The 25,388-nt window shown below is 38.3% G+C and overlaps 1 protein-coding gene and 1 long non-coding RNA gene across 7 annotated transcripts in view; one reads left to right on the top strand and one right to left on the bottom strand.

The window, feature by feature from the left end:
* The window catches only part of LOC116661449, a 33,786-nt gene extending 11,716 nt beyond the window's left edge, over positions 1 to 22,070 (bottom strand). For 3 of the 6 annotated variants that reach the window (XR_004317303.1, XR_004317302.1, XR_004317306.1), the window contains exons 1-2: positions 21,563 to 22,070; positions 19,912 to 20,052 (exon numbers count right to left, since the gene is read on the bottom strand). This is a non-coding gene — a long non-coding RNA (uncharacterized LOC116661449). Of the gene's footprint in view, positions 1 to 8,431; positions 8,567 to 13,372; positions 13,404 to 17,848; positions 17,980 to 19,911; positions 20,053 to 21,562 lie in introns of those variants that run through there. The other 3 variants (XR_004317305.1, XR_004317304.1, XR_004317307.1) reach the window with 3 other exon arrangements.
* A 98-nt stretch (positions 22,071 to 22,168) lies between these two features.
* The window catches only part of PLXDC2 (plexin domain containing 2), a 324,630-nt gene continuing 321,410 nt past the window's right edge, over positions 22,169 to 25,388 (top strand). Inside the window, exon 1 of the mRNA XM_032473563.1 lies at positions 22,169 to 23,175. Within this exon, the coding sequence (XP_032329454.1) occupies positions 23,064 to 23,175 (112 nt within the window). The 5' untranslated portion in view covers positions 22,169 to 23,063. The remainder of the gene's footprint in view (positions 23,176 to 25,388) is intronic.

Here is a 25,388-nt window from a genome sequence, read left to right as displayed (position 1 = left end):
CAAACCTCTGACCAAGCTCACCAAGAAGCAAAGAGAGAGGACTCAAATAAAATAAGAAATGAAAGAGGAGAAGTAACAGCTGATACCACAGAAATACTAAAGGTCATAAGAAACTACTGTGAACAGTTATGTGCGAACAAATTGGACAACCTAGAGGAAATGGACAAGTTTCTAGAAACATACAGACTGCCAAAATTGAATCAAGAAGAAACATAATTTGAACAGATTGATCGCTAGAAGTGAAATAATCTGTAACAACAACAACAACAACAATAATTAAAAAAAGAAAAACTCCATGTATACAAACGTTGAGAACTGGCTGGCTTCACTAGGGAATTCTACCAAACATACAAAAAAGAACTTATATCTGTTCTTCTCAAACTATTCCAAAAGATTGAAGAGGAGGGAACATTCCCAAAGTCATTCCATGAAGCCACTATCACCCTGATACCAATCCCAAAGGCACTACAAAAAAAGAAAATTACAGGCCAATATCTTCGATGAATATAGATGTAAAAGTCCTCAACAAAATTGTGGCAAACTGAATCCAACAATACATAAAAAGGATCATACCCCACCATGAAGATGGATTCCTTCCTGGGTGGGAGGGGTTGTTCAGCATATGCAAATCAATCAGTGGTGTTGGAAAAACTGGACAGTCACATGCAAAAGAATGAAACTGGACCACTATCTTATATCATACACAACAATTAACTGAAAATGGACTAAAGACTTGAATGTAAGACCTGAAACCATCAAACTTGTAGGAGAAAACACAGGTAGTACGCTCCTTGACATCGGTGTTTGCAATTCTTTTGATTTGACACCAAAAGTAATAATAAATAAGTTTGAGTACATCAAACTAAGAAGCTACTTACTACATAGCAAAGAAAAGATGACGTATGGAATGGGAGGAAATAGTTTCAAATCATCCCTAACAAAGGATTAATGTCCAAACTATATAAGGAACTTACGCAGCTTAAAAGCAAATAAACCCCAAACAATTCAACTAAAAAATTGGCTGAGGATCTGAATAGACATTTTTCCAAAGAATACATACAGATGACCAACAGATATATGTAAAGATATTCAACATCATTAATCATCAGGGAAGTGCAAAAGAAAACTGCAGTGATATAAGTATACATTTGTTAGCATGGTTATTATCAAAAAGACAGGAAATAAAAATGTTGGCAAGGATGTGGAGAAAAGAGAATCCTTGTGCACTATTGGGAGGAAGATAAATTGGTGTGGCCACTCTATAAAACAGTATAGAGCTTCCTGAAAAAATTAAAAATAGAACTATCATATGATCCAAACACTCCACTTCTGAGTATTTATCCAAAGAAAATGAAAACATTAACTCAGAAGGATACATGCATCACCATATTCATTGTAACATTATTTACTAAGATATGGAAGTAAGTGTCCATTGACATATGAATGGGTAAAGAAAAAAAAAATATATATACATATATACAGTTTACACACACACACACAACGGAACATTACTCAGCCATAAAAAATAATGAAATCTTAACCATTCGCAACAACACAAATGGATCTTGAGGGTGTTATAAGTCAGACAGAGAAAGGCAAATACCGTATGATCTCAGTTATAGGCAGAATCTAAAATAAAAAGCCAAAAAAACAAATCAACCAATCTCATAGACACAAATAACATACTTGTGGTTGTCAGAGGCAGAGGGTCACAGTTGGGCAAAATGGGTGAAAGGAATCAAAAAATACAAACTTAAAGTTAAAAAGTAAGTTTCAGTGATATAATACACAGTATGGTGACTATAGTTAATAATACCATTTTGCATATTTGAAAGTTGCTAGGAGAATAAATCTTAAAGATTCTTACCAGGAGAAAAAAACTTTATGGTGATGGGTGTTAACTAGACTTATTGTGGTAATCACTTCACAATCTATGCAAATATTGAATCATGTTGTCCACTTGAAACTAATATAATGTTCTATCTATTATACTTCAATTTATAATGAAATTTTTAAACAAATAAGGCTGAAATGATTAATGAACTGGTCAAGTTTGTTCTGTATGTACAGTTGATTTATTTTATTGCACATTCAAACCATTAAACATATGAAATCTCCAAATTACGCACTTAGAAGCCATTACTAATTTTGTCACAGATCCCAAATTAGCCAGATTGACCCACGTTGTGAACTGGAAAGAAAAGGATATTGTTTCCTTTACTGTAATTCTACTGTTTTATTAGAGTGTCACAGTGGCTACTTTCCAATCTAGTTTTGAGAATAGATCTCTTTGTCAAGCTTGGTCAATTTGGGCAAACCCTCTTCTTAAGCAGAACATAACTCAGTTATGAGGATGAAGATTCATTCCTTTTTGGAGGCCATCGAAAATTCAGAAGTTTAACTTAATGGACTCACCAAATAAAAATGTCTCAATTATAAAATTTTCTCAAGGTCTGTAACTTTTTAATACCATTGACATTCTAAATTGAATACCTGATGACACTATCAGTTTTTATTGAAACAATCATTTTGATTCATTTGAAAGAACAATTCTTTTACTTTGGTCAATCTGAATAGTCTAACATTTAAATTTTTAGATAATATAATTTACACAACAACCATATGATATGAATTAATACCATTGAAAGGTGTACATTTTGAATTAATTCTGATAAAATATCTTAAGCAAATGTCTATAAGGCTTAACACGAGTATTTGTGCAATATTCAAAACAAACTTTTATTTCTTACATTTCACAGGAATACTAATTTGTATTACCTTTTCAGATAAATATATAAACAACATGGTTTATTAATTTCAGTGCTAAAAAAATTTTAGAGTAGAAATAAGCAATAAACAGATGTCTGTCTGTTACACACACAATGAGAGGCTGTATTTATAATTTAAGGGCTATTTTCCCAGATAGAAATTATATATCTTTAAATTAATAAAAAAAATGTGAATAATGAACTGCCCCACTTTTTTCCCTTCTCCATATTCTTTATTTTGCAACCATTTTTCTACCCCACGTATGTTTAACTTATTCTGATCAATGAAATGAGGAGAAAATTTCTTACAAATATCTCTAAAAAGCCCTCAAAGTGAAACTGTTGTTTTAGAATCAAAAGGATTTAAGCTCTGACTGGTATGTTAGCTCATAACCAAGAAGGAGCTATTGAATGAGATGGGCTTGTCCTCAACTTGGCCACTACGTTCTAAATTCTGAATTACAGCACCTCATTATATAGATGGATTTAATCTTAGAAGAATGTGCTTTGTAATTTTTGATTAATGCTTTTTACTTTCTAATCTGACTAATAAAACTGCAGAAATTTACATACTAGAGAAGATTTTCTTAAAATTATGTCTTATTTTATAGAGGTGTATTTTCTTTTAATTTTACTGTCATTTACCATGAAAACTGATAGTAAAAAAATGAATTTATACACACATGAATGATAAAAGGTCTCTGTCATCCCTTTATTCTAGGACAGTGTTTGTAAAGTGTGGTTTTAGGATGACTTGAGCCATTTAATCACCTAAAGAGCTTGTTTAAAAATTTCCACCCCAACTCAGACTCATTGAATCAGAGTCACCAGGCAAGGGTGTGGCTCAGAAATATGCATACAAAACAAGTATGGTTGGTGATACTGGAGCTAATTCAGGGAGTGATCTTAAAGTGGCCCTGCTTTAGGGGCTATTACTACATTTTTTTAAGATGTGTTCTAACCAGCTTTTTAAAAATTGAAGTACAGTCAATTACAAAGTGTCAATCTCTAGTTCACAGCACAGTGTCCCAGTCATGCATATACATACACACTTGTTTTCATATTTTTGCCCATTAAAGGTTATTACAAGATACTGAACATAGTTCCCTGCGCAGCTTCTTTTTTAAAGTACACTTTGATGTCAAATGTGTATCTAGTGTATGTTTTGTGAGGCTTCTTTTTAAATTGATAATTTGTGGAACTACCCATAATGATGGCAATAATTACGGATTTTAAAATATCACTAACTTAGTCCAATTCCTGTGTTGATAGTAGGCCAAAGCTACTCAGATGTTGACTGGAGCACACACTTCAGTGACAACACTGGATTAGCCATTATACAATGCTAATATTTTCTGCTTCATTTCATGTCCTCCTTAACATAAAATTCCACTTCTCATGAAGATTCTGATATGACGCCTGCCAGTGTGTGCCCTCTGCACCTCAGCCCCAGTTACATCTCATCTTCTTATTATTCCCATTAGCTGAGAAGATGGTTTTTTTTTTTTTTTCAGTTTGTTTTAAGAAGTAGACTTTTGGTTCCCAAATACAAAATTAAAACATCCATTTTTTTCTATACAACCTCCTTTTCCCTAGACATCCCCCCACAGCCCTGCAAGAAATACTAACATGCTCATCCTGTTGAGAATCACATTTCTATTAAACACTATGTCTCAAATGAAAATTCAGATAATTGAGCATGCCATTATTAATCTTGCCATTACAATCTTTCAAGTTGTCATTATTAATCTAAGACCCAACTTAACCTACAAGATGACTCCAGAAGCCATGAGTTTAGTTCATAATGCTAGGATTCTCAGGTATCACTTGAAATTAAGAAAGATCACCATATGGTTTTAACTCCGTGACTGTCTTTTGATGATATTTTCTATGTATATCTGTCCTCTATCTGGAATCACTGTTCGGTGTTGTCTCCAGAAGCTCTCTGTATACTATTTGACATGTCAGTTTTCCATGGTCATCGTTTGCTTGTATACATCTTTATTTTTGACTATGCTCCATCCTCACATCTCCTTTAGTACCATCTTAGTCTTTAAAATGCAACCTCTTTATTTTTATCATTCAATGAGTGGACTTCCTTGCTCCTTCTCGTTCTCTACCTCCACGTTTAGCTACTACCAAGGAAACTATCATGTATGTCATCTATTCTGTAAACATTTGAATTTTGATCTTGGTTGACCTTTACCAGGTAAATTCAAAAGTTAATCTTCAATCCCTTTCAATCCCTATAAAGTCTATCTCTTTTATGTTTCAGTCTGCCCCAAAGAAAATTTAAATGGTCTTTTTAGGAATACAGAACATTCAGTAGTTCATAAAACAAGAAAAAGTAGCTAATGATCATCTAAATCCAAAAACATTATAAATCTTACTCCTAGGTGTCACAGGATTTAGGCGTTATGGAATATTTACAAGTTATATAATGACAATATTTCTTATTTGGGAGGCTGCTTATTTTATTGAAGGTCCCAAATAGATAACAGAAATCCAAAGACATGAAAAGCATGAAGGATAAGAAATAGAAAAGTGAACTGCAATTAAAATATTACAAAACTTGATATAAGAAAGTTACAGAGAGATTTTCAAAGTGACATATCAGGAAGAGAAAGTAGCAAATAGCTAAACTACTGAGGCAGTACCGAAAAGCCAATAAGGAGAAAGATTGCCCTAAAAATGATGTATGATTTAATCAGGACAACTAGAATTAAATCAGAAGGAGAGAATGCACACAGGTAGTAAAATGTGTCAGACCAAGTTCTGTAGAGCTAGGAAAAAAATGGGTTATTGGATTCTTTAATAATAAATGAAATCCTCTAAATATTAAAAAGAACAAATAGACTTTCCCAGCTATGTGCAAAAGGCATTCACCAACAATAGCACATTAGTGTTCATTAAAATTTTTTTGATGCTCTCGAAAATTTTAAAGCTTTCATTTGTTTTTAATGTACAGATTATACTGTGATTTCTCTGTCATTTTAAGTAGGTCACAGAACACGTAAATTTGAATGCTCCTTTATTTTTCTTCAGACTTTCAGTAACACTGCATATTTCAAGGAATCAGCCACAAATAATACCGATGTTCTACTGCAGAAGTGCAATGGCAACAAAACTGTAAATTCCTTACTCTGGAAAACTCAACAGGATTCTGCAGGAAATTTCAGTGTGCACTATTACTTGAAAATTTCTTTTGTTGCTCTTGTAGTTTATGTCATAGTGCTTATATCAATGTAATATTATCCTACTTATTTCCATGATATATCCTTCACACTTTCCTGTTTAATAGGATATTTTTAGATATAATCTTAAAATATAATACTGGTGATTGTATGTTTCTGTTGACAGTCTTTTTTTCTGAAATAATTTCAGTAGGATTATAAACTAAAAGGTTATTTTAGACTTGTCCTGGGAACTTCTTATGACGTTAATATACCTTATAACATATCCCAATATATTTGCTGTAGGAACATTTGTTCTAGGTTAATAATTAAAAATGGCAGAATTGGTCCTTTGTAACACAGGATTGTGCATCTTCTTCTCCTTAACGATGCTGGCTAGATCCACCTGGTTTTATTAGCAGATGCAAACTACTATATATAAAATAGATTAACGATAACCTCCTAATGTATAGCACATTCATTATCTTGCAATAACATAATGAAGAGAATGAAAAAATACACATGTAACTTAATCACTGTGCTGTACACCAGAAACGGACATTGTAAATCAACCATACTTCAATAAAAATAAAAAAGACACATTATGAAAAGAAGTCATATCCAATCTGACCATGCTATTTCCATCAACTCTATTTGAAAGTTACTTTAAACTTCTTTTCCACTAAAATGGGGACTGCCCATTAGATTACTCTGAACTAGTTTCCTCTGTATTTGTTTACTAATCTCAGTATAATAGAATTTATCCCATATTTACTTAACAGAACAGGGAACAGAAATACTGTCTTTTACTTTGAAATGTGAAACTTGATCTGCTGAGAGTCCATGTGAATATGATCTTAAGTTTGGGTTTATCTTTTCATTCTGACCAAAACAAGGGCACACTTAAGGATCCCTGAGATGACTGTGGATGACATTAGCCTGTTTATGTGGGCGTGTGGAAACTTGCTGAAGCCATCAAGTTTCAGTTGACTGTACAGCCCAGTTTTCACCACACCCTTTGAATTCAAGATTTTGCATCACATTGCATAAGCAATCCTGCCTCTTGTATGTGTTGATTTTAATCATCTACATCCCATGTGAGGGTTGACCTTCATTCCTTAGTGAAAGTTCCTGCACTCATGGAAACCTTTAAAATTTCTCAAATTTAAGTAGTGTACATATGTAATTATATTGATATTAATTTTTCTTCCTAGGAATAATATGTTGTTTATAGTAAATCAACTGTATGGTAAATCAACCCTGTGGAATTTTCTTATTGAAGAAAATGAAAGAGAAACTAGAAATGGAAATACAATCTCTTATTAGAAAAAAAATTGTATTCAAGGAAGCAAAGGAGAACTTTAGGGGGAAACCAGATTACCAGGGAATTCTGAAACAAGTGACAATGAAGCCTAGGTTAGAATAAGGGCTAAACTAATAAGGATACAAAACAAAATATGCCTATTGCAAAAATCAGTGCCATGAAGAATATGTTAGCAAGTAGTCTTCCCAAGTTTTGGTGTATGTTCTGCTTTATGGATCTTTATGGATTTTACACTGTATATTAACATGAAATAAAAAATCAGGTTAAATTTCATCCAGCATTCAGCATTGTATCCATGTCCAGGCAACAGAAAAAAAACTCAGTTTTATCTACATACTAACCATGTAAATAAATATAAATCCCTTAGGACACAGGCATGTATTAATATCTTTTTTTCACTTGCTGATATTTTCTTTTACAGCTCGTTTATTCATCCTCACATGGACTAGTTATATATTACTGTCCTTATTGAAGTAGTCTCAAATGTATGTCAGTGGACAGATGGATAAACAAGTGATAGATAGATAGATCATATTTTTAGTTATTATTTAGCCTTACAAAGGAATGAACTTGATATATATTATAACATGCATAAACCTTGAAGACATTATGCTAAGTGAACTATAAGCCAGACAGAAGGACAAATGTATGATTCTACTTATGAGGTACCTACAATAGTCAAATTCAGAAAGACATCAAATAGAATAGTGGTCACCAGGGGCTGGGGGGAAGGGGTGGAGAAGGAATAATGGGGAATTATCTTAAAAATAGAGTTCTAGTTTTTGATGAAAAAGTTCTGAATATGGATAACGATGTTGGCTGTACAACAGTGAATATATTTTTAAAAATGGGTCACAAATTAACTTATTTACATAACAGAAACAGACTCAGAGACATAGAGAACAAACTTACAGTTACCAGGGGGTAAAGAGGGTGGGAAAGGACAAATTGGGAATTCAAAATTTGCATTTCTTGGGGAGTGATGGAAATGTTAGCTATCTTGATTGTGGTAGTGATTTCACTGGTGTATACGTCTATCAAAAGTTATCAAATTGTACATTTGAAGTATGTGTAGTTTACTGTACAGGAATCATACCCCAGTAAAAATGTTGAAAGACCTTAATTAAAAAAAATAATGAATATACTTAATGCCAATGATTTGTACACTGAAATGGTTAAAATGGAAAATTTTATTTTATGAACATTATATTACAATTTTTACCAAAGGAAGTTAGAGACCTTGAAACAGCTTCAGTCCATTTGGGATGTTAGTGTCACTTCAGGGACATGGTGAAATCCAACTAGAAAGGATGTTGAGAAGCACAGAATAATTGGATGAGAGATGAGATCACTATCAATTAACACTAAAATAGTTGCCTAATGTAATTGATCATTTTAATGACTTTTCTAAGTCAATATTTGCATATAAAGACATTTAAGGAAAATTCTACTTTAAAGAAGTGCTCAGAACATTATACTGCATTCTTTATCTGTTTACTTGTTGAAACTGGACAGATGTGAATCAGCTGAAACAGCTTTGTTTACAGAGATAAGTAGAATAAGTCAAGTGAGAAATTTAGTTGAATTATATGCTGAGATTTCTAATAACACAGGTCAACTTTCATGTATGTAGTTTATTTATATTTTAAAGGTTAAAAGTGAATAACTTTTAAAATTACGCAAGAGTGGGCTGAGCAATAGATGACAAAGCGCTTTAAGTTAAGAGCAGGCTTCATGAAGTTAATGAGTTTAAAGATACAATTATTTTATGCTATGACATTAAATTTTTAAAAGTCAGGTGTATTAAAGGTAAGAGAGCCAGTGTATTTTGTCAGTCTCAACTTCTTTATATCAAATTATACAAATGTCATCCTATTCTCTTCTCCCATATTTTCAAATAAGTTAACCTAAACATTAAATTTGATATTTTAAACTTTACATATTTTTCTGCCTGTGATACTTTAATTCTTTCAGATTAATTTATTTATTACCCTCCTTAGTCTTCAAAGTTTTCATACGGTTTAAAAAAAATGCAGGGGTGGATGTCAGCAAAAATAGAGGAAGGGCCTCCAAAAATTTGTTCTTCCATAAAAGCAACTGGCACAAATTATAAAATAAAGGCAACTGGCAGAATTATAAGAATATTTTCAGAATCCTGGAAATTAACCAAAAGCTTGCAACCACCCAAGGAGTGTTATGTAAGAAAAATGGTTGAATCTCAAGAACAGTGAGCTATTTGGCATTTTATAATGCTCTAGTTCTAGCCCTTGCTCTCCAAATCACTAGTAGCTTTTAATTTCAACATTCTGGATTCCTAGTGCGGCATGGTAGCCACTGAAGTGAGCAAATAGAGCTGAATCTCTTTCAGAGCCTATTTCCAAAATATGGTCATTATTTTTCCTGTCTAAATAGACCCACTTTCAAGGCTGACTTGGAACACATCAAGTACTAAAAGCCTTCCTTATAGTGGGGTGGAAGGCAGGTGAGGGGGCGTATTTGTTGCAAACATTTTGAGTCAAGTGCTTTTTCTTTGCAGCTGCCTGGGGAGATTGATAATATTAGGGAAAACAAAAGAGTAACCAAAAATCTTAAAAAAAGAAAACCTGGAGAATGAGAAGCCTAGTGGCTTTGAAAGACTCAGACATATTGCAGGGACTCTAGAAGGCCACATACATGTGTAGAGCTATGTGCCTGCTGAAAGACCATAGGAGACTATAATGGCTCATGTATGGCTGACCATAACGCCGTGCACAAGCAGCGAGTGGAGACTTAAGATGGGCGTCAAAACTATCAAGCTTAACAGTGAAGGTATACAGCAGACATACAAGCCCCTCAGCAAAGACAGAAAAGTTTTGGACCCTTTAAGGAAATCTGATTATTAACAACTGCTAGGCTTACCAGGTAGAGACTTAAGTGTCCACACATGACAAAGAATACAGATTTCACCCACTGTTCAAGAAAAACCACTCAAGAGCAATGGCTATAGCAGATAATAGCAACAACAAACCCTGAGGAGGGGATATAATCTGAGTTACAAGGTTGTCACATTATTTAAAATGTTCAGTTTGCAATATATGTATACACACACACACACATATATATATATTATGTCCATATACATATATATGACATGTAAGGTAGTAAGAAAGAATAGCCAATGCATGGGGAAAAGCAATCAACAGAAATAAGCTGAGGAAGATCAGATATTTTACTAAATGAAAACTTTAAGTCAGCTGTTTTAAGTCAGCTGTTTTAAATAATGTTCAAAGAGCTAAAGGAAACTATGCCCAACAGAGTTTAAAAATGATGAAAACAGTATCTCACAAAAGTGTTGATAAGGAAATACAAATTATAAAAAGGAACCAAATAAAAATTCCAGAGTTGGAAAGTGTAATAACTGAAAAATTTACTAGAGGGGTTCACCAAACAATCCTCAGCAAATTTTAAAATGTTGAAATCCTTTTCTGACCACATTGGTATCAATCAACAATAGAAGGACAACTGGAAAATTAACAAAATGTGGAAATAGCATACTCCTGACCAACCAATAGATCAAAGAAGAAATCAAAAGAAATCAAAATTTATCTTGAAACAAATGAAAACTGAAACAATACACCAAAATTCATGGGATGCAGGAAAAGCAGTTCTATGAAGGAAGCTTATAGTGATAAGTGCCTCTATTAACAAGACCTTAAACAACCCATCTTTATACTTTAAAGAACTAGAAAAGAAGGAACTAGAAAAGGAAGAAAAACTAAGTCTAGTTAGTAGAAGTAACAAAGATCAGAGCAAATATAAATAGAAAATGGAAAAGATCAATGAAACTAACACTTTTTTGCAAAAATAAACTAAATTGACAAACCTTTAGCTAGATTTATCAAGAAAAAGAGGGCTTAAAAATTTGTAAGTCAAAGAAGACATTGCAGTTGATACCACAGCAATCAAGTGATAAGAGACAACTATGAGTAACTGTACACCAGTACCTTTGACAGTCTAGAAGAAATGGATAAATTACTAGAAACTTATAGCTTACCAAGCCTGAATCATGAACAAAATCTAAACAGACCAACAAGAGATTGAATCCTTAATCAAAAACCTCACAACAAAAAAGCCCATAACCAGATGGTTTCACAGGTGATTTCTACTAAACACTAAAATAATTAATTAGAAATTCTCAAACTCCCCCCCCCCAAAAAAAAAGAATAGGAAAAAATACTCCCAAACCATTTGAAGAGGGCAGCATTACTCTGATACAAAGCCAGATAAGGATACTACAAAAAAGAAAACCACAGACCAATAGCCCAGATGAATATGGTTGCAAAATATACTCAATAAAATATTAGCAAATAGAATTCAACAGATTTCAACGATCACACACCATGATCAAGTGAGGCTTATCCCTGGAATGCAAGGATGCTTACCATATGCAAAGCAATCAATGCAATACACTAGATGAATAGAATGGAAGCAAAACCATATGATTATCTAAATGACCTTAAGACAACCACTTAGATTGTTTTAAAATCCTAAAATTCATATGAAACCACAAAAGACTTCAGATAATCAAAGCAATTTCTTCTTAAGCAGGAAGCATCACACTTAATGATTTCAAACTATATTACAAAGCTATAATAATCAAAATGTGTACTACTGGTATAACAACACATAGACCAATGGGATGGCATCAAGAGCCCAGAAATAAAGCTTATCATACACAGTCAACTAATATTTGAAAAGAGATCCTGGAGTGCTCAATGGGGAAAGGATCGTCTCTTCAAAAAAAAGCTGGGTAAACTGATATTCACATTCAAAATGTTGAAATTGGACAACTGTCTTATACTGCTCATGCAAATTAACTTAAAATGAATTAAGGACTTACATGTAACACCTGAAACCATAAGATTCCTAGGTAATACAAGGGAAAGCTTCTTGACTTTGATATTGGCAATGATTTTTTTTGGATTTGACACCAAAAGCACAAGCCACAAAAGCAATGATAGAAAAGTTAGACTACAGACTAAAAGGCATCTGCACAGCAAAGATAATGGTCAAAAAACTGAAAGGGCAACCTATGGAATGGAGATAGTATCTGCAAGCCATGTATCTGATAAGGGATTAATATCCAAAGGATATAAAGGGACTTAAAGAGCTTATTAGCAAAGAACCAAATAATTCAATTTTTAAATGGCCAAAGGACTTGAAAAGACATTTTTTTAAAGACATAAAAATGGTCAACAGGTACATGAAAAAGTGCTTAACATCACTAATCATCAGAGGAGGAATGGAACCGCAAGATATCACCTCCAACCTGTTAGAATGACTTATCAAAAAGGCTAGTGATAAATGATGGTGAGGACGTGGAATAAAGGGAACACTTGTGCACTGTTGGTGGGAAAGTAAATTGGTTCAGCCACTATGGAAACTGTACAGAGATTCCTCAAAAAGTTAAACAGAGCTGTCCCATGATCTAGCAATTCCACTTCTGGATACTTATCGAAAGGAAATAAAATCACTGTCTCCAAGAGTTATCTGCACCCCCATGTTCATTGCAGAAATATTCACAATAGCTAAGACATGGAAACAATCTAAATATCCATCAATGGGAGAATTGATTATTGATTAGAAAATATGTGTCATATAATGGAATGCTATTCCACTATAAAAATGTGAATCCTGCAGTTTTTCAACAGCATAAATGAAGCTTGAAGGTATTATGCTAAGTGAAATAAATCAGAAAGAAATACTGAATGAGCCCATTTATGTGGAAACTAAAAAGTTGAATTCATAGAAACTGAGAATAGATCAGTTGTTGTCCAGGTCTGAGGGGTGGGGATAGGAGATGTAGGTCACTGAGTACAAATTTCAAGTTGTAAAAAGAATAAATTCTGGGGATGTCATGTACAGCATAGTGACTCTAGCTAACAATACTGTATTGTATATTGAAAGTTGCTAATAGCGTAGATCTTAAATATTCCCACCTTAACAACATATTCCCACAGTAACAGCAAAGTGATAATTGAGGTGAAGAATGGATTAACCAATCTTACTGTGGTAAACATTTCTTAGTATATACTTGATTCAAATCACATTGTGCACCTTAAACTTACAGCGTTATGTGTCAACTGTATCTCAGCAGAGCTGCAAAAAAGAAATGTCTAAAGTCAGTAACTTAAGTTCCCACCTTAAAAAAAAAAAACTAGGAGAAAGCAAGCTAAATCCTAGTCAAGCAGAACCAGAATGAAGTAAATTATAAGGATTAGAGGGAAATGCAACAGAGAATTTAAAAACAGACAAAAACAAAAAAGTTGATTTTTTGAATGATCAAAATTGACAGACCTTTAGCTCAATTGACCAAGAATAAAATAGAAGACTCTAGTTAACTAGTATCAAAAATGAAAGAAGTAGTCATTACTACCAAACTTTCAAAAATAAACAAGTTTAGGGGGACATTACAAATAATTCTATGTCAACAAATTAGGTAACAAATGGACACATTTTGAGAAAGATACAAAATACCAAAATAGACTCAAAAATAAAAATCTGAAAAGTCTAATAAAAAATAAAAAGTTATTAGTAATCAAAACAACTTTCCACAAAAAAACTGATTAGTAATCAAAATGACATTCCACAAAGGATAACCGAGATCCAAGTGGCTTCATTGGCAATTTGACCAAGTTTTTAAAGAATATCAATTCTTCCAACTATTCCAAAAAAATAGAAGAGGGAATACGTCCTAACTTTTGAAGCTAGTTTTATCTTGATATCAAAATTAGACAAAAGCATCACAAGAAATACAGACCAGTATCTCTTAGCAATATGGCTTCTATACTCCTCAAAAAATACTAGAAAATTGAATCCAGAGGCTTAGTAAAAGGACTATATCCCATTACCAAGTGGAATTTATATCATGTTATCAATATAACACTATACCAATAGAATAAAAGGAACACATGCATAACCATATTGGTAGATGTAGAAAAGGAATTTGACAAAATCCAAGTCATGATAAAAAGACACTCAAAGCAGGAGGAGATGTTCAACCTGATAAAGGGCATCAGTGGTAAACCCACGGCTAACACACTTAATGATGAGAGAACTAAAGCTTTCCCTCTGAGATCAAGAACAAGACAAGACATCCACTCTCAGCAGTTTACTCAATATTGTACTGGAGGTTCTAGCCCGAGTAATCAGGCAAAAAAAGGCAGTCCTATTGGAAAAAAAGATGTTGAACTATATTTGCAGATGACATCTGACATATAGAAAACCACACAATCCACACATATTAAGAAACTATTAGAACTAATAAGTGAGTTCAGCAAGGTTGCCGGATACATGACCAATAAGCAGTCATTTGTATTTCTCTATACTAGTTGTTACTGGCTGAACTGGACCTCCCACTTCCCCTAAATTCATATGCTGAAGTCCTAATACATAGTACTTCAGAATATGACTGTATATGGAGATAAGTTCTTCAAAGAGAATGTTCTATTAAAATGAAGCTGTTAGTGTGGGTCCTAATCCAATCTGACTGGTGTCCTTACAAGAGGAAATTTGGACATAGACTTCAGGGATGCACTTAGAGCCACGGTTATGTGAGGACACGTAGAGAAGGGAGCTATCTGCAAACCAACGAGAGAGGCCTCAGAATAAACCACACCTGCTGACACTTTGATCTTGGACTTTGCCTCCCAAACTGAGAAACTGTATGTTGTTTAAGTCACCCAAGTGTGTGGTATTGTTTTGGTAGCCATAGCAAACCTAATACGCTAGCCATGAACAATTCAGAAATGAAATTAATTCCATTCATAATAGCATCAAAAAGAACACTTAGGAATAAATATAACAAAAAATACAAAGCTAATACACTGCAAACTACAAAACAGTTTTTGAAAGAAATTAAAGACTTAGATAAATGGAAAGACATTCCATATAAATGGATTGCAAAATTTCTTACTGTCAAGATGGCAAAGTCTAAATTAATCTACAGAGTAAATTTAATCTCTATCAAAATTCCAACTACTATTTTTGCACAGTAACCAAAATAGCTTGGTACTAGCACTACGATACACATATAGATCAGTGGGATAGAACCAAGAGTCCAAATATAACCCATACATCTATGGCCAATTGATTTTCAACAATGATGCCAAGTTCATTCCATGAAAAACAATTTTGTCAACAATGGCTGAGACAGTTGCATATCCACATACAAAAGAATAACTTTGGTCCCCTTCCTCACACTGAATACAAGTATTTAAACAGACAAAATGAATTAGAAACCTAAAAATGTAAGAGCTGTAACTATAAATCTCTTAGAAGAAAACAGGGTGTATGTAAGTCTTTATGACCTTGAAATTAGGAAGGTGTTTCCAGTGTATGGTATCTAAAGCAGAAACAATGAAATAAATATATAAATTGGGTTTAATCAGAATTTTAAAAAATTGCACATAAAAGGATGCTGTCAAGAAAGTGAAAAGACAGTACAAAGAATGGGAGAAAATGTCTGTAATTAATTTATCTGTCAAGAGCTTAGTGTCCAGAATAAATGAAGAACACTTATATTTCAGCAAAAAACAAAACAAAACAAAACAGTGCAATTAAAAGGGGGCAAAGGGTTTAGATAGACAGTTATCCAAAGAAGACAGACAAATGCCCAGTAAGCACATGAAAAGATGTTCAGTATCAATAATCAGAAGGGCAATGTAAATCAAAACCACAATGTGATACCACATCATACCAACCAGGATGGCTGTAATTAAAAAAAAAAGGGGGGGGGGGATAACAGAGTGTCCGTAAAGATAAGAAATCGGGACCTTTATACATTGTTGAAAATGTAAAAAGGTGTAGCCACTGTGGAAAACAGTTTGTCATTTCCTCACAAAGTTAAATAGTCACCATAGTGTCCATATATCCACATATATTGTACAGATTGTACTTGCCATTCATAGCATCATTATCCGTAATGGTTCCAAAGTGGGAACAACTCAAATGTCCATCAGCTGCTAAATATATAAAATGTAGTATATCCATTCAATGGAATATTATTTGGCAAGAAAAAGGAATACAGTAGTGATATATGCTATAGCATAGATGAACCTTGAAAATATTATGGGAAATGAAAAAAGTCAGACCCAGAAAGTTATATATTGTATGATTCTGTTCATATGAGGTGTCCAGGATAGGCAAATCCATAGAGACAGAAAGTAGATAAGTGGTTGCCAGAGGCTGGGGGGTGGGGTAGCGACTGCTAATGGGTATGAAGTTTTTTGGGGTGATGAAAATAGTTCTGAAATTAGAAGGTAGTTTTGGTTTCAAAACCTTCGGGTATACTAAAATCCACTGAATTGTACACTTTAAGCAAGCGCGCCTTAAGCTATGTATGTCAATAAAAAATTCATAGAGTGAAGATGAAAAAGAGGAAATTTACAGGAAAGAAAAACAAGACGAATGCAAGGAGAGAAAAGGGAGCGCAGAAGAAGCCCTCAGGGCTGAGTATCAGTCCTGTGGTCCCATGGAGCCGAGCACTCCAGCACTTAATATGAGCCCGTGATCTGTGCTGGGAGGGACAGCCTCCACCAGGGGCTCTGCAAAAGCACTTCGGCTGGGTCTGACACTTAGGAAACACATTTCCTAGGGTTCAGACATTTTTATCATTTCAGAAAAACCTGGGCTGACAACAATGTCCACAACAATCAGCATTTTCAGAACTTTTCTGCCTGCTCCATATTAGGCATTTTGCAGCATACTCCTTAACATTTATTTTGTTTATTAATTCACTAAGTGCTTGCTGAGCACTTGCCCATTTTCCTTTTTAGCAAAATGCAGGCATTGAATTTATCTCTGAGTATAATTGAGGAATAAGGTCTGTGTTTCTAGTATACATTGTTGCTACGTGATGAGAAATGTCAGATAATGCCCTTGTCCTTTTTAGGAGTTGCTGGGCTGCACCTTGCAGGTCTGTGAGCCTTGTAGCTGCTCAGTCCCGAGACTGAAGAAAAAGCCTGGAGACCGCAACAGAGACATTAATGATACTGGATAGGGGATCTCTCACGTCTGAAACGAAGGGTCCGGGGGTGATGGCCCACGGCGTACAACAGACAGGACCCAGCAGCCATCTTCACTACTCAGGGGAGGCCGGGGCTACCATTTACAGGGGGAAATGACATCAGACTTGTTCATCAGTTACCAGGGAAATCAGCAGCGGGGGCCACATCTGTTATAGCCCCTTAGGTTAATAAGCATCACGAGGGCATCACTTGAATATACTTCAGGTGGAGCCATTCTGGCCTAAGGATTAAAACTACTCATAGCTGGAGCAGGCAATAGGCATGTTCACATGAGTAGGGTTTAGGTAAAGCAGGGACTGGTCAAGCAGGGGATGCACAGAAAGCAAGAGAACAGGCACGCTGAGTGGCCTGACCAGACACTCCACCCCTGCTTACCCAGTACGACCCTTACAGTCTCGGTCCGCCCCTCTCCTGAGGCACCCCTGGGGTCAGGTGTGTAGAGGTGTACTGCAACTTGACACCACAAATGCGATACAGAGCCCAAGAGGCGGGCAAGCTTCGGAGCCAGGGACTTACGGGGTCAATTTTTCATGGAAACCCACAGGAGGATGACAATGGCAGCTCGCTGTGGACCCGGTGATGCCACTGTTGTTGCTCAGGCCACTAAGAGATTCTCTCCGTGCAGATGAACAGTGAAATGTAAGGTACTGAACAGGCACAATATGGGGAAGATCACGACCATTAAGCAAAACATGCAAAGGCAGTAATGGCTTTCTGAGATCACACCACCCCTCCCTGCGGTTGTTTTTGTCCTGGCCTGCGGCACCATGCCCCTGTCCACCCTCATTCCCCACAGCTGGTGTCGCATACTGGCGAGGCGGCAGGGCAGACCACAGGTTAATAGCATGCTGCCTTTCTCTAGTAGGGGCCTGGATTAATTACCTTAGTAGTCTTAGGTGGGGCCGGGTAGGAGAGAGGCGAAGTCTGTAAGTCCCTTTCTAATCCTGTTCCCCACAGGGTGGCAAAGCCAGACTACGGAGGACTCATGTGCCAGTCCCAGGGCCATTGTGTAGTATGTTTCTCTGGGGGTAGAGGAACTCTGATGGTGTTGACTAGTTGCCTCTGGGTTAACATGGCACAGCCAGTGGGATGATTGCTTCTGGGATGTTCAGTGATAGCACACGGGGCTTGACTTAGCCTCCTGGTCCACACGTTGAGAGAGTAATTTATGTAGTCCAGTTGATGATATTGGATAGGGGATCTCACACGTCAGAAACAAAGGGTCCTGGTGTGACAGCCCACCTCGTACCGCAGACAGGACACAGCAGCCATGTTCACTACTGGCGGAGGAGGCGGCTACTATTTATAGGAGGAAATGCTGTCAGGTTGGCTCACCAGTTACCAGGGAAACCAGGAGCTGGGATATGTCCCTTATAGCCCCTCAGGTTAACTACCATCATGAGGGCAGAGGCTTCCCTCTAATAAACTAGCAGGTGGAGCTATTAGGATCTAATAGCTCTACTCTAAGAATTAGAACAATCACTAGCTGGGGCGGGAGCAAGCATGTTCGTGAGAGTAGGGTGTAGGTGCAGCAGGGACTGGTTGGACGGGGATGTACGAAGAGCAAGAGAACAGCCAAGCTGAGTGACCAGATCATACGGGAGTGTACAATTCCATTTTAATAATTTGTTTTCTACTATATATTTTGAGTTGCACATTTTTTGTACTTTGCTATTTACTGGTCAAAAAACACTTTAGCTTATTAAGATTCAGAGAGAAGATAGTATAAACATGTATGCCATTTTAATGCAATGTATTATTTCATTATGAATGAGCCAAATATAATTCTATGTTAACTTCATCTAAACAGAAAATGTAGTATTGATATGAGGCTAAAAGGCATTAAGTATCTTGCATGCTAAATGTTCCTATTTGAAAAACAAGTGATGTTAACTGTTAGGTGGGTTTTTAAAAAATACTTATTTCATTCAAGACACTCTATTTATAAAATTTTTACTCAAGATTATAAAAGAGCAGAAAGCTAAAGTATCCATCAACAGTATAATGAAATCTCGGTTGACTCTGAGAGCAGAAGTCAGCCAAGATGAGCAAATGAGTCTCGTAATTGCGTACCAGAGGTCAAAAAATTAGCCCTATCAAATGAGGAGGGAGAGGAAATGCCATAGACCTAGAGAAAAAGGTCATGATATTAGTTTAGGACTGCATTAAAGCAACCCACTAGGGGCAATTTCCCTTTATCTGACAGCAATTGTAGAAAGTTTTAACAAATCCTATTAAAATGGATAAAAACCGCTTCCTGAAATAATAATAAAAAAAAGATTACAATAAATACTAAGTACCCCCCAGCCTATATTACATCTCAGTTTCTTCCAAGTGAGCATAATGTTTTCCTGAGTATCCTGTTAGCCAACTTTCATTGCAGGACAGGTCCTTGGAAACACAGCAGTGATGGAATTGGAAGTGGGATGAGTTGGGTAATTGTAATTACCTTTATGCAGATAGTATTGCATTCGGATTGTGTAACAGTGGCTCTGAAAGTTGGCATAAATAAAGGGTTGCAAACAGGTTTGAAAGCTGCACAGACACTAGCTCAGGTGCTAATGTCTGCCCAAACTTACCTGTTGGTAAGAATGATCCTGATATAGTCTTAAGATCTTAAAGGAGGGTGTTCAGTGAAGTCCAGATCTTTGTCATGCACAAAGAACTCACGTGCTGCTCCTTTGTGATTCCAATCATGCATGATGATTTAGTGCCTAGAACTAAGTAAGAAAGAGCAGCATTGTAATAAACTTGGGCTTTGGTACATTGCCTTAAATGCCAACCAATAATTATTTGTAAAAGATTACTTTTCCTCTATATTATAGCAAGTAACAAATAACTAAAGTGCATGTAGGATGGTATGTTCAGAGTGAAATGGAAAGCTCATTACTCATATAATCCTGGCTAATTAGAAGTAGTGGACTTTGGGGCCTAAATGATCTGAGTGTGCCATATATATTTCACCACAGAATAGCCTACTTCAGTTGCATAGAGAGACATTTTAAGAAGTGTCTGTGGAAAAAGTTGCATCTTCCATCTGACTTGAGACAAGGGCTGTAAGGAATGAGGTTTGTTTTTATTTACTGTAGTTATAAGAACTGAATTGCTGTTTTGTTTCATTTTTTCCCCCACTCACTGGCTTACTTTTAGCTAACCTCTCAAGGATGATAGGCAGACTCTGCTTTCCAACTTAATATTAAACAGGTAAGTATTCCAGGTACTCGCTCAACTTCGGATGTACTGTTACATAGAACTTAAAAACTCTTAGTTGAACAGAAGTAAAAATCCAGGTTTTCTAAGTTGAGGAAGAAGACATCAACTGGTTGGGAGAAAGCTCAGGAAAGAGCAAACAACATAAAAACTGTGTGCGCATGACATATGTATACATAAAAAAATGTAATATATTATATATATTCCAAAATAAATAGCAAATTGAATATTGGATTGAGAAAAATATGTTACTCTTCCCGTTTCTTTTCTCCTCACCAGCTAAGTATTATGAGAGAGGCATTCTTTTGGAATCAAATTAGCAAAGTAGTTTGATTATTTGGGTCCACTTCCAGTGGATATTGAGACAAAATTAAGGTGGTTATTCAGGGCATCCATAAAATTTTTGGAGCATGGAAAAGAGTGGACCAGAATAGACTAACAGGATCTTTTGCACTTAGAGCACTGAAGCAAATTCTCCATTTGATGTATGACATCCTTTCTCCTCTTCCTTCCCTCTCTTCTCCTAATTTATTAAGAAACATAAAGCCATTTACTTGTGCCAGGATCTGGTCTCAATTCTTTAATTATACACTAGTAACTCATTTAATCTAATACAGCAACCTTATAAGGGCATAACCAGTTCTACCCACTTGATGGGGAATTCAGGCATTTAAGGAAATTGCTCAGTCATATAGCTATTTAGTAGGGGGTGGAATTTCAGCCCAGTCTGGTTCTAGAATTTGTACTTTCAGCCAATATGCTTTCCTTCCTTTCTTTGTGTTTAGCCCTTTAAAATGAGGTTAACTGTGTAAAATAAGGTGTAAACTATTGAGAGGGCTGGAAAGGGTTAAGCTGAAGCACTTCCGCGAGCTGAAAAAACAAAAACAAACCGGCTAGGGAAAAGCCCGTTAAAGCCCCCATTGGAAAACCAGTGGGCCTCCTGTTTCTTTAAACTCTCGCTTTCGCTCCCCCTGACACTTTACAAAGCAACTGCGGCTGAACCGAGCTCCCGCGCGGTACCTTCCTCCACCCTCCTGGAGGGTTTGGGTTCCGAAGGGGCTTAGTGGGGTCAGTAACCGAACTGGCTCTGCTTTGCTTTCTTCACACCCTAACCACCGCCGCACACGCCCTCCCGGGAATGGCGAACTGTAATTAACCCTTCGGCGTCCAGAAAGCCCCCACTGGCGGCGCGCGCCCGCTGGGTCCGGGACTGGGCCGCGAGTCCTCGCACAGGCGCGCGAAGGCGGCCGGGGGCCCAGGTGGGTGCGGGCGCCGCTGGCCCGGCTTCAGGGGGTGCCAGCCGGGTGCAGGGATGGCGCCCGGGCAGCGCAGAGATGCCATCTGGCGCTCCCCTTCTCGCTCGCCTTTCTCGCCTCCTCTCCCGGTGCTCCAGGCCGCCGGGTGCCGGGGGCACGCCGGGCTGGAGTTGCCCTCTCACTCCCTCTTGCTTTGCTCCCCCGGTTTAATCTCTCGGCGACTCCTCTGCCAGCCCCGAGGAACGTGCAGCCATTGGACAGGTCGGTGCTAGCTGCCGGTTTCGGGGAGGAAGGTGGGAGACGCCTGGAGGAGCGAGGGGGAGGGAGGAGGGTGGAGACAGGAGGGTGCAGCGGCAGATCTGGCAAATTGCGAGCTGCTTTCCCTCCCCAAAGTGTGGAGCAGGAGCGCGGGGGAGCGCGGCGGCGGCGGCGCCTCCTCTGCCACCAAACTCCGGGGCTCGGCGGGGCTTGGGGCCACCTCCTCCTTAGCCAGGAGGAACCTTCTCCCAATAGGTTGCAGCCTGACTTTTTCCTTCCCATTTCTTTCTTCTTTCTCTCTCTTTTTAAAAAATACACTTTTCCTGCCTTTGGACCTCAGACTGCTGCAGCCCGAGCATTCCCGGGGCTCAGTTCTTGGGGGCTGCCCATCCCTCCGGCTGCAAGCAAGGACGCGCGCCCTGCGTCGGGCGAAGAAAAGAAGAAAAACTTGTCGGAGGGGTTTCGCTTGCCCACAGTAACCCTCTTCCCACAAACCTAAACATCCCGCTGGGGCCATCCCAAGACTGTGTAAAGTTCCTTCCGAGCCAACAGCCCTCTTGGATTTGGAGGAGGCACCGGCGCTAGCTGTGGAATTAGGTCTGTTTTGTACCCAGTGGAGCGCATCGGGGGAGCTCGGAAGTCACAGTCTGCGGGTACCCGGGTGGCGCTGCCTGTGCGGAACGGAGAGTTTGCCAGCCCCGGCTGCAAGTGGCCTTTCGTCTCCGCAGTTGTTGTTCTGTGTCTGGGGTGAGGGCTGCGAGTGTTGTGGCAAGTTGTGAAGAGAGACCTGGAGGTCCGGAGAGGACTGCACTCCCCCTGGCACTCCCTTCTTCCTCTTCCCGGCTCCCCGGTGTGAAATCCCAGCGAAATTTACTAAGGCCTCTTGCGTCCGGCCGACACCGGTCCTCGGCGTTCGGCCCCGGTGTCCCCATTCTCAGCGGGAGCCCCGGAGCACAGGGCGCCAGGGAAGGACTGGCGGGGAGGAGGAGGGAGGTCGCGGCGGCGGCATGGCGAGGTTCCCAAGGGCCGACCTGGCTGCTGCAGGAGTTGTGTTACTTTGCCACTTTTTAATGGACCGGTTTCATTTCGCTGAAGGGAAGCCAGGAAGCCAAGTCAATGGTAAGATACACTTTTCGCTTGTTGCTTTTGTGCCCAGCTGAAGACCTTTCTGGCACTCCTTTCTCAAGCCACCCCATCTATCTGCCCTTGGCAAAGTTATTGCAGTTGCTTTTCTAGTAAACTTGGGCATCTCAAATGGGAGAAGAAGGTTGGCTGGATGAGTATGGTGGTTAAGGACTGGGGGTTTTCTTAAAGATTTCTGGCTTGCTTCACCTGAGCGGCAGGGGGTGTACTGTCTCACTCAACGCTCCCCGAGAGGGCTCTGGCCTAAGAGCAACCTTCTGTGGATACCTCGCCCAGGAACTGGTTTCCTGGGCTGTGTCCTCTCCGGCTCCTCCTCCTCCTCCTACCCTGCTGCCGCGATAAACCAAGCAAGTGCGGGATGGGGGCAGTGGGTCGGGGACGTGGTGGCAGCTGGGGATTGCAGGGTTCCCCTCTGCTGGAAAAAATTCCCTGTGGCCTCACCTTCCTCCCCCAGGCGATCCCCACCTCGGCTCCCTCCTGCTGTCTGGGGCTCAGCGGGGGCTGGAAGGGGGGCGGTGTAGGTGCGGTGGGGCGCGGAGGAGGGTAGGAGATGGCTGAGGTGAGGAGGGCGCGCCTCTGGAGACCAACCCCTGGTCCCATTGTCCTCCGCCGGCTGGCTTCCCAGACAGGCCTGAACGTGCCAGGGGTTCCTCCGAGTGGCCTGACATTGCCCCCGCGCAAAGCCCGGGCCTCCGCACATCCCCAGTGGCAGCGCGTCCTGCTCCCGCGGCTACTCCAGCCAGGTGCGCGTCCAGCCCAGAGCCGCACCCCCGGGGGCCAGTGAGGAGCCGGGGACGCCGCCCTGAGCCCGAGGCCCGCTGGCTCCTCCGGGCGAGGCGCTGCTGAGCCGCTGGTCCAGCTGCCTTCCAGGACCCTGCCCACTGTGAACCTGGCGCCTGCTCCCCGTTTCTGCCCCTCAGTGAGAAATGTATAGACTTTGAGAAGTGGATGAGCAAAAGCAGTTGCAGGGAAAAGAAAAAGGAAATAAAAGCTTGCTGATTAGGATAGTCAGGTTTTGTTTGGTTGTGCTTTAATTCTGAGGAGGGGAAATTGTGATTCCTGATAAAGTACACCGGCGTCCGCAAATGTCAAACATGAAAGTCACAGATGGAAGGTTAGGGAGAGCACCTGGAGATTTCAGGTGAGGTGAAGCTTGAAGAAGCCCTTGAGTGAAATTTTCCCGAGCTGAGACAGCCAAAACACCGTGTCTGCCCCTGGTGTAAATTCTTACAGAGAAAGCAGAGAGTCTGACCCTGCACTCCGATTATGATTGGAGATGTTTGTGTGTGTTGGGGGTAGGGGGTGAAACAAGATGACACCACTTTTAAAGCTGTGAAAACAATGCAGATTTCCTGGATGTTGATCTGTCTTTGTGGCATATAATTGTTCTGCATAAATGGACATAAGTTGTTCTTGACCAGGTATTATTTATATCAATAGATCATACCTTCTGTTAATTTCTCTGATACATTTGATTGGTAAAAGAAAAAATATGACTTTTACTCGCCTGGGAAGCAGCATATTTATTTTTAAAAGTGCAACAGTAATTTTCATGGGCATATTCATTAAATAAATAAATGCTTAAAATAGTTTACTTCATCCCAAAGGAGGTTAGAGAGCTGTGTGTCCCAAAATGCATCCCAAGTTGTTTATTTGGAAACTTCTTTCGCACTGAAAGTAAATAATGCATTTACAGTAAAAAAAAAAAATTAAAAGGTCAGCAAATCTGTATTTTTTCTGAACTTTTTATTCATTAAAATGTAACTGAGAAAAGAATAATATATACAATAAGTTTACTATCCTAAGTTCACAAATTGAGATTAAAATTCATTCCATTCTAAAACTTGTCAGATAGTTAAAAGCCTTTGCTTTGAGAAATACAAAATACATAAATCGTTCAACATAAATCTACAGCTATTATAAACCAATATTTCTGGTGGAAACTAAATTTCTTGGCATATTTTTTGAGATTTATTACAAACTGAAGTAGCTTCTTTCCTGGGTATCAGTCTGCATTAGTTTTATGAAATAATCTTGGACACTGAATACATAAAATATAACAATGAAATGGAAGAAAAAATAGCTTCCTTTGTGAAATAGTCTAGCTAGAAGTGCAATATGGGAAACTTTTAAAAAGTCTAGCAGCCTTGGAATTAGGCATGTAAAATTCAGGATTTTTTGTAACAGAC

Source organism: Camelus ferus, chromosome 35 (assembly GCF_009834535.1).
Source record: "Camelus ferus isolate YT-003-E chromosome 35, BCGSAC_Cfer_1.0, whole genome shotgun sequence".
Lineage (NCBI taxonomy): Eukaryota > Metazoa > Chordata > Mammalia > Artiodactyla > Camelidae > Camelus > Camelus ferus.
This window is presented reverse-complemented; position numbering and strand designations above follow the sequence as displayed.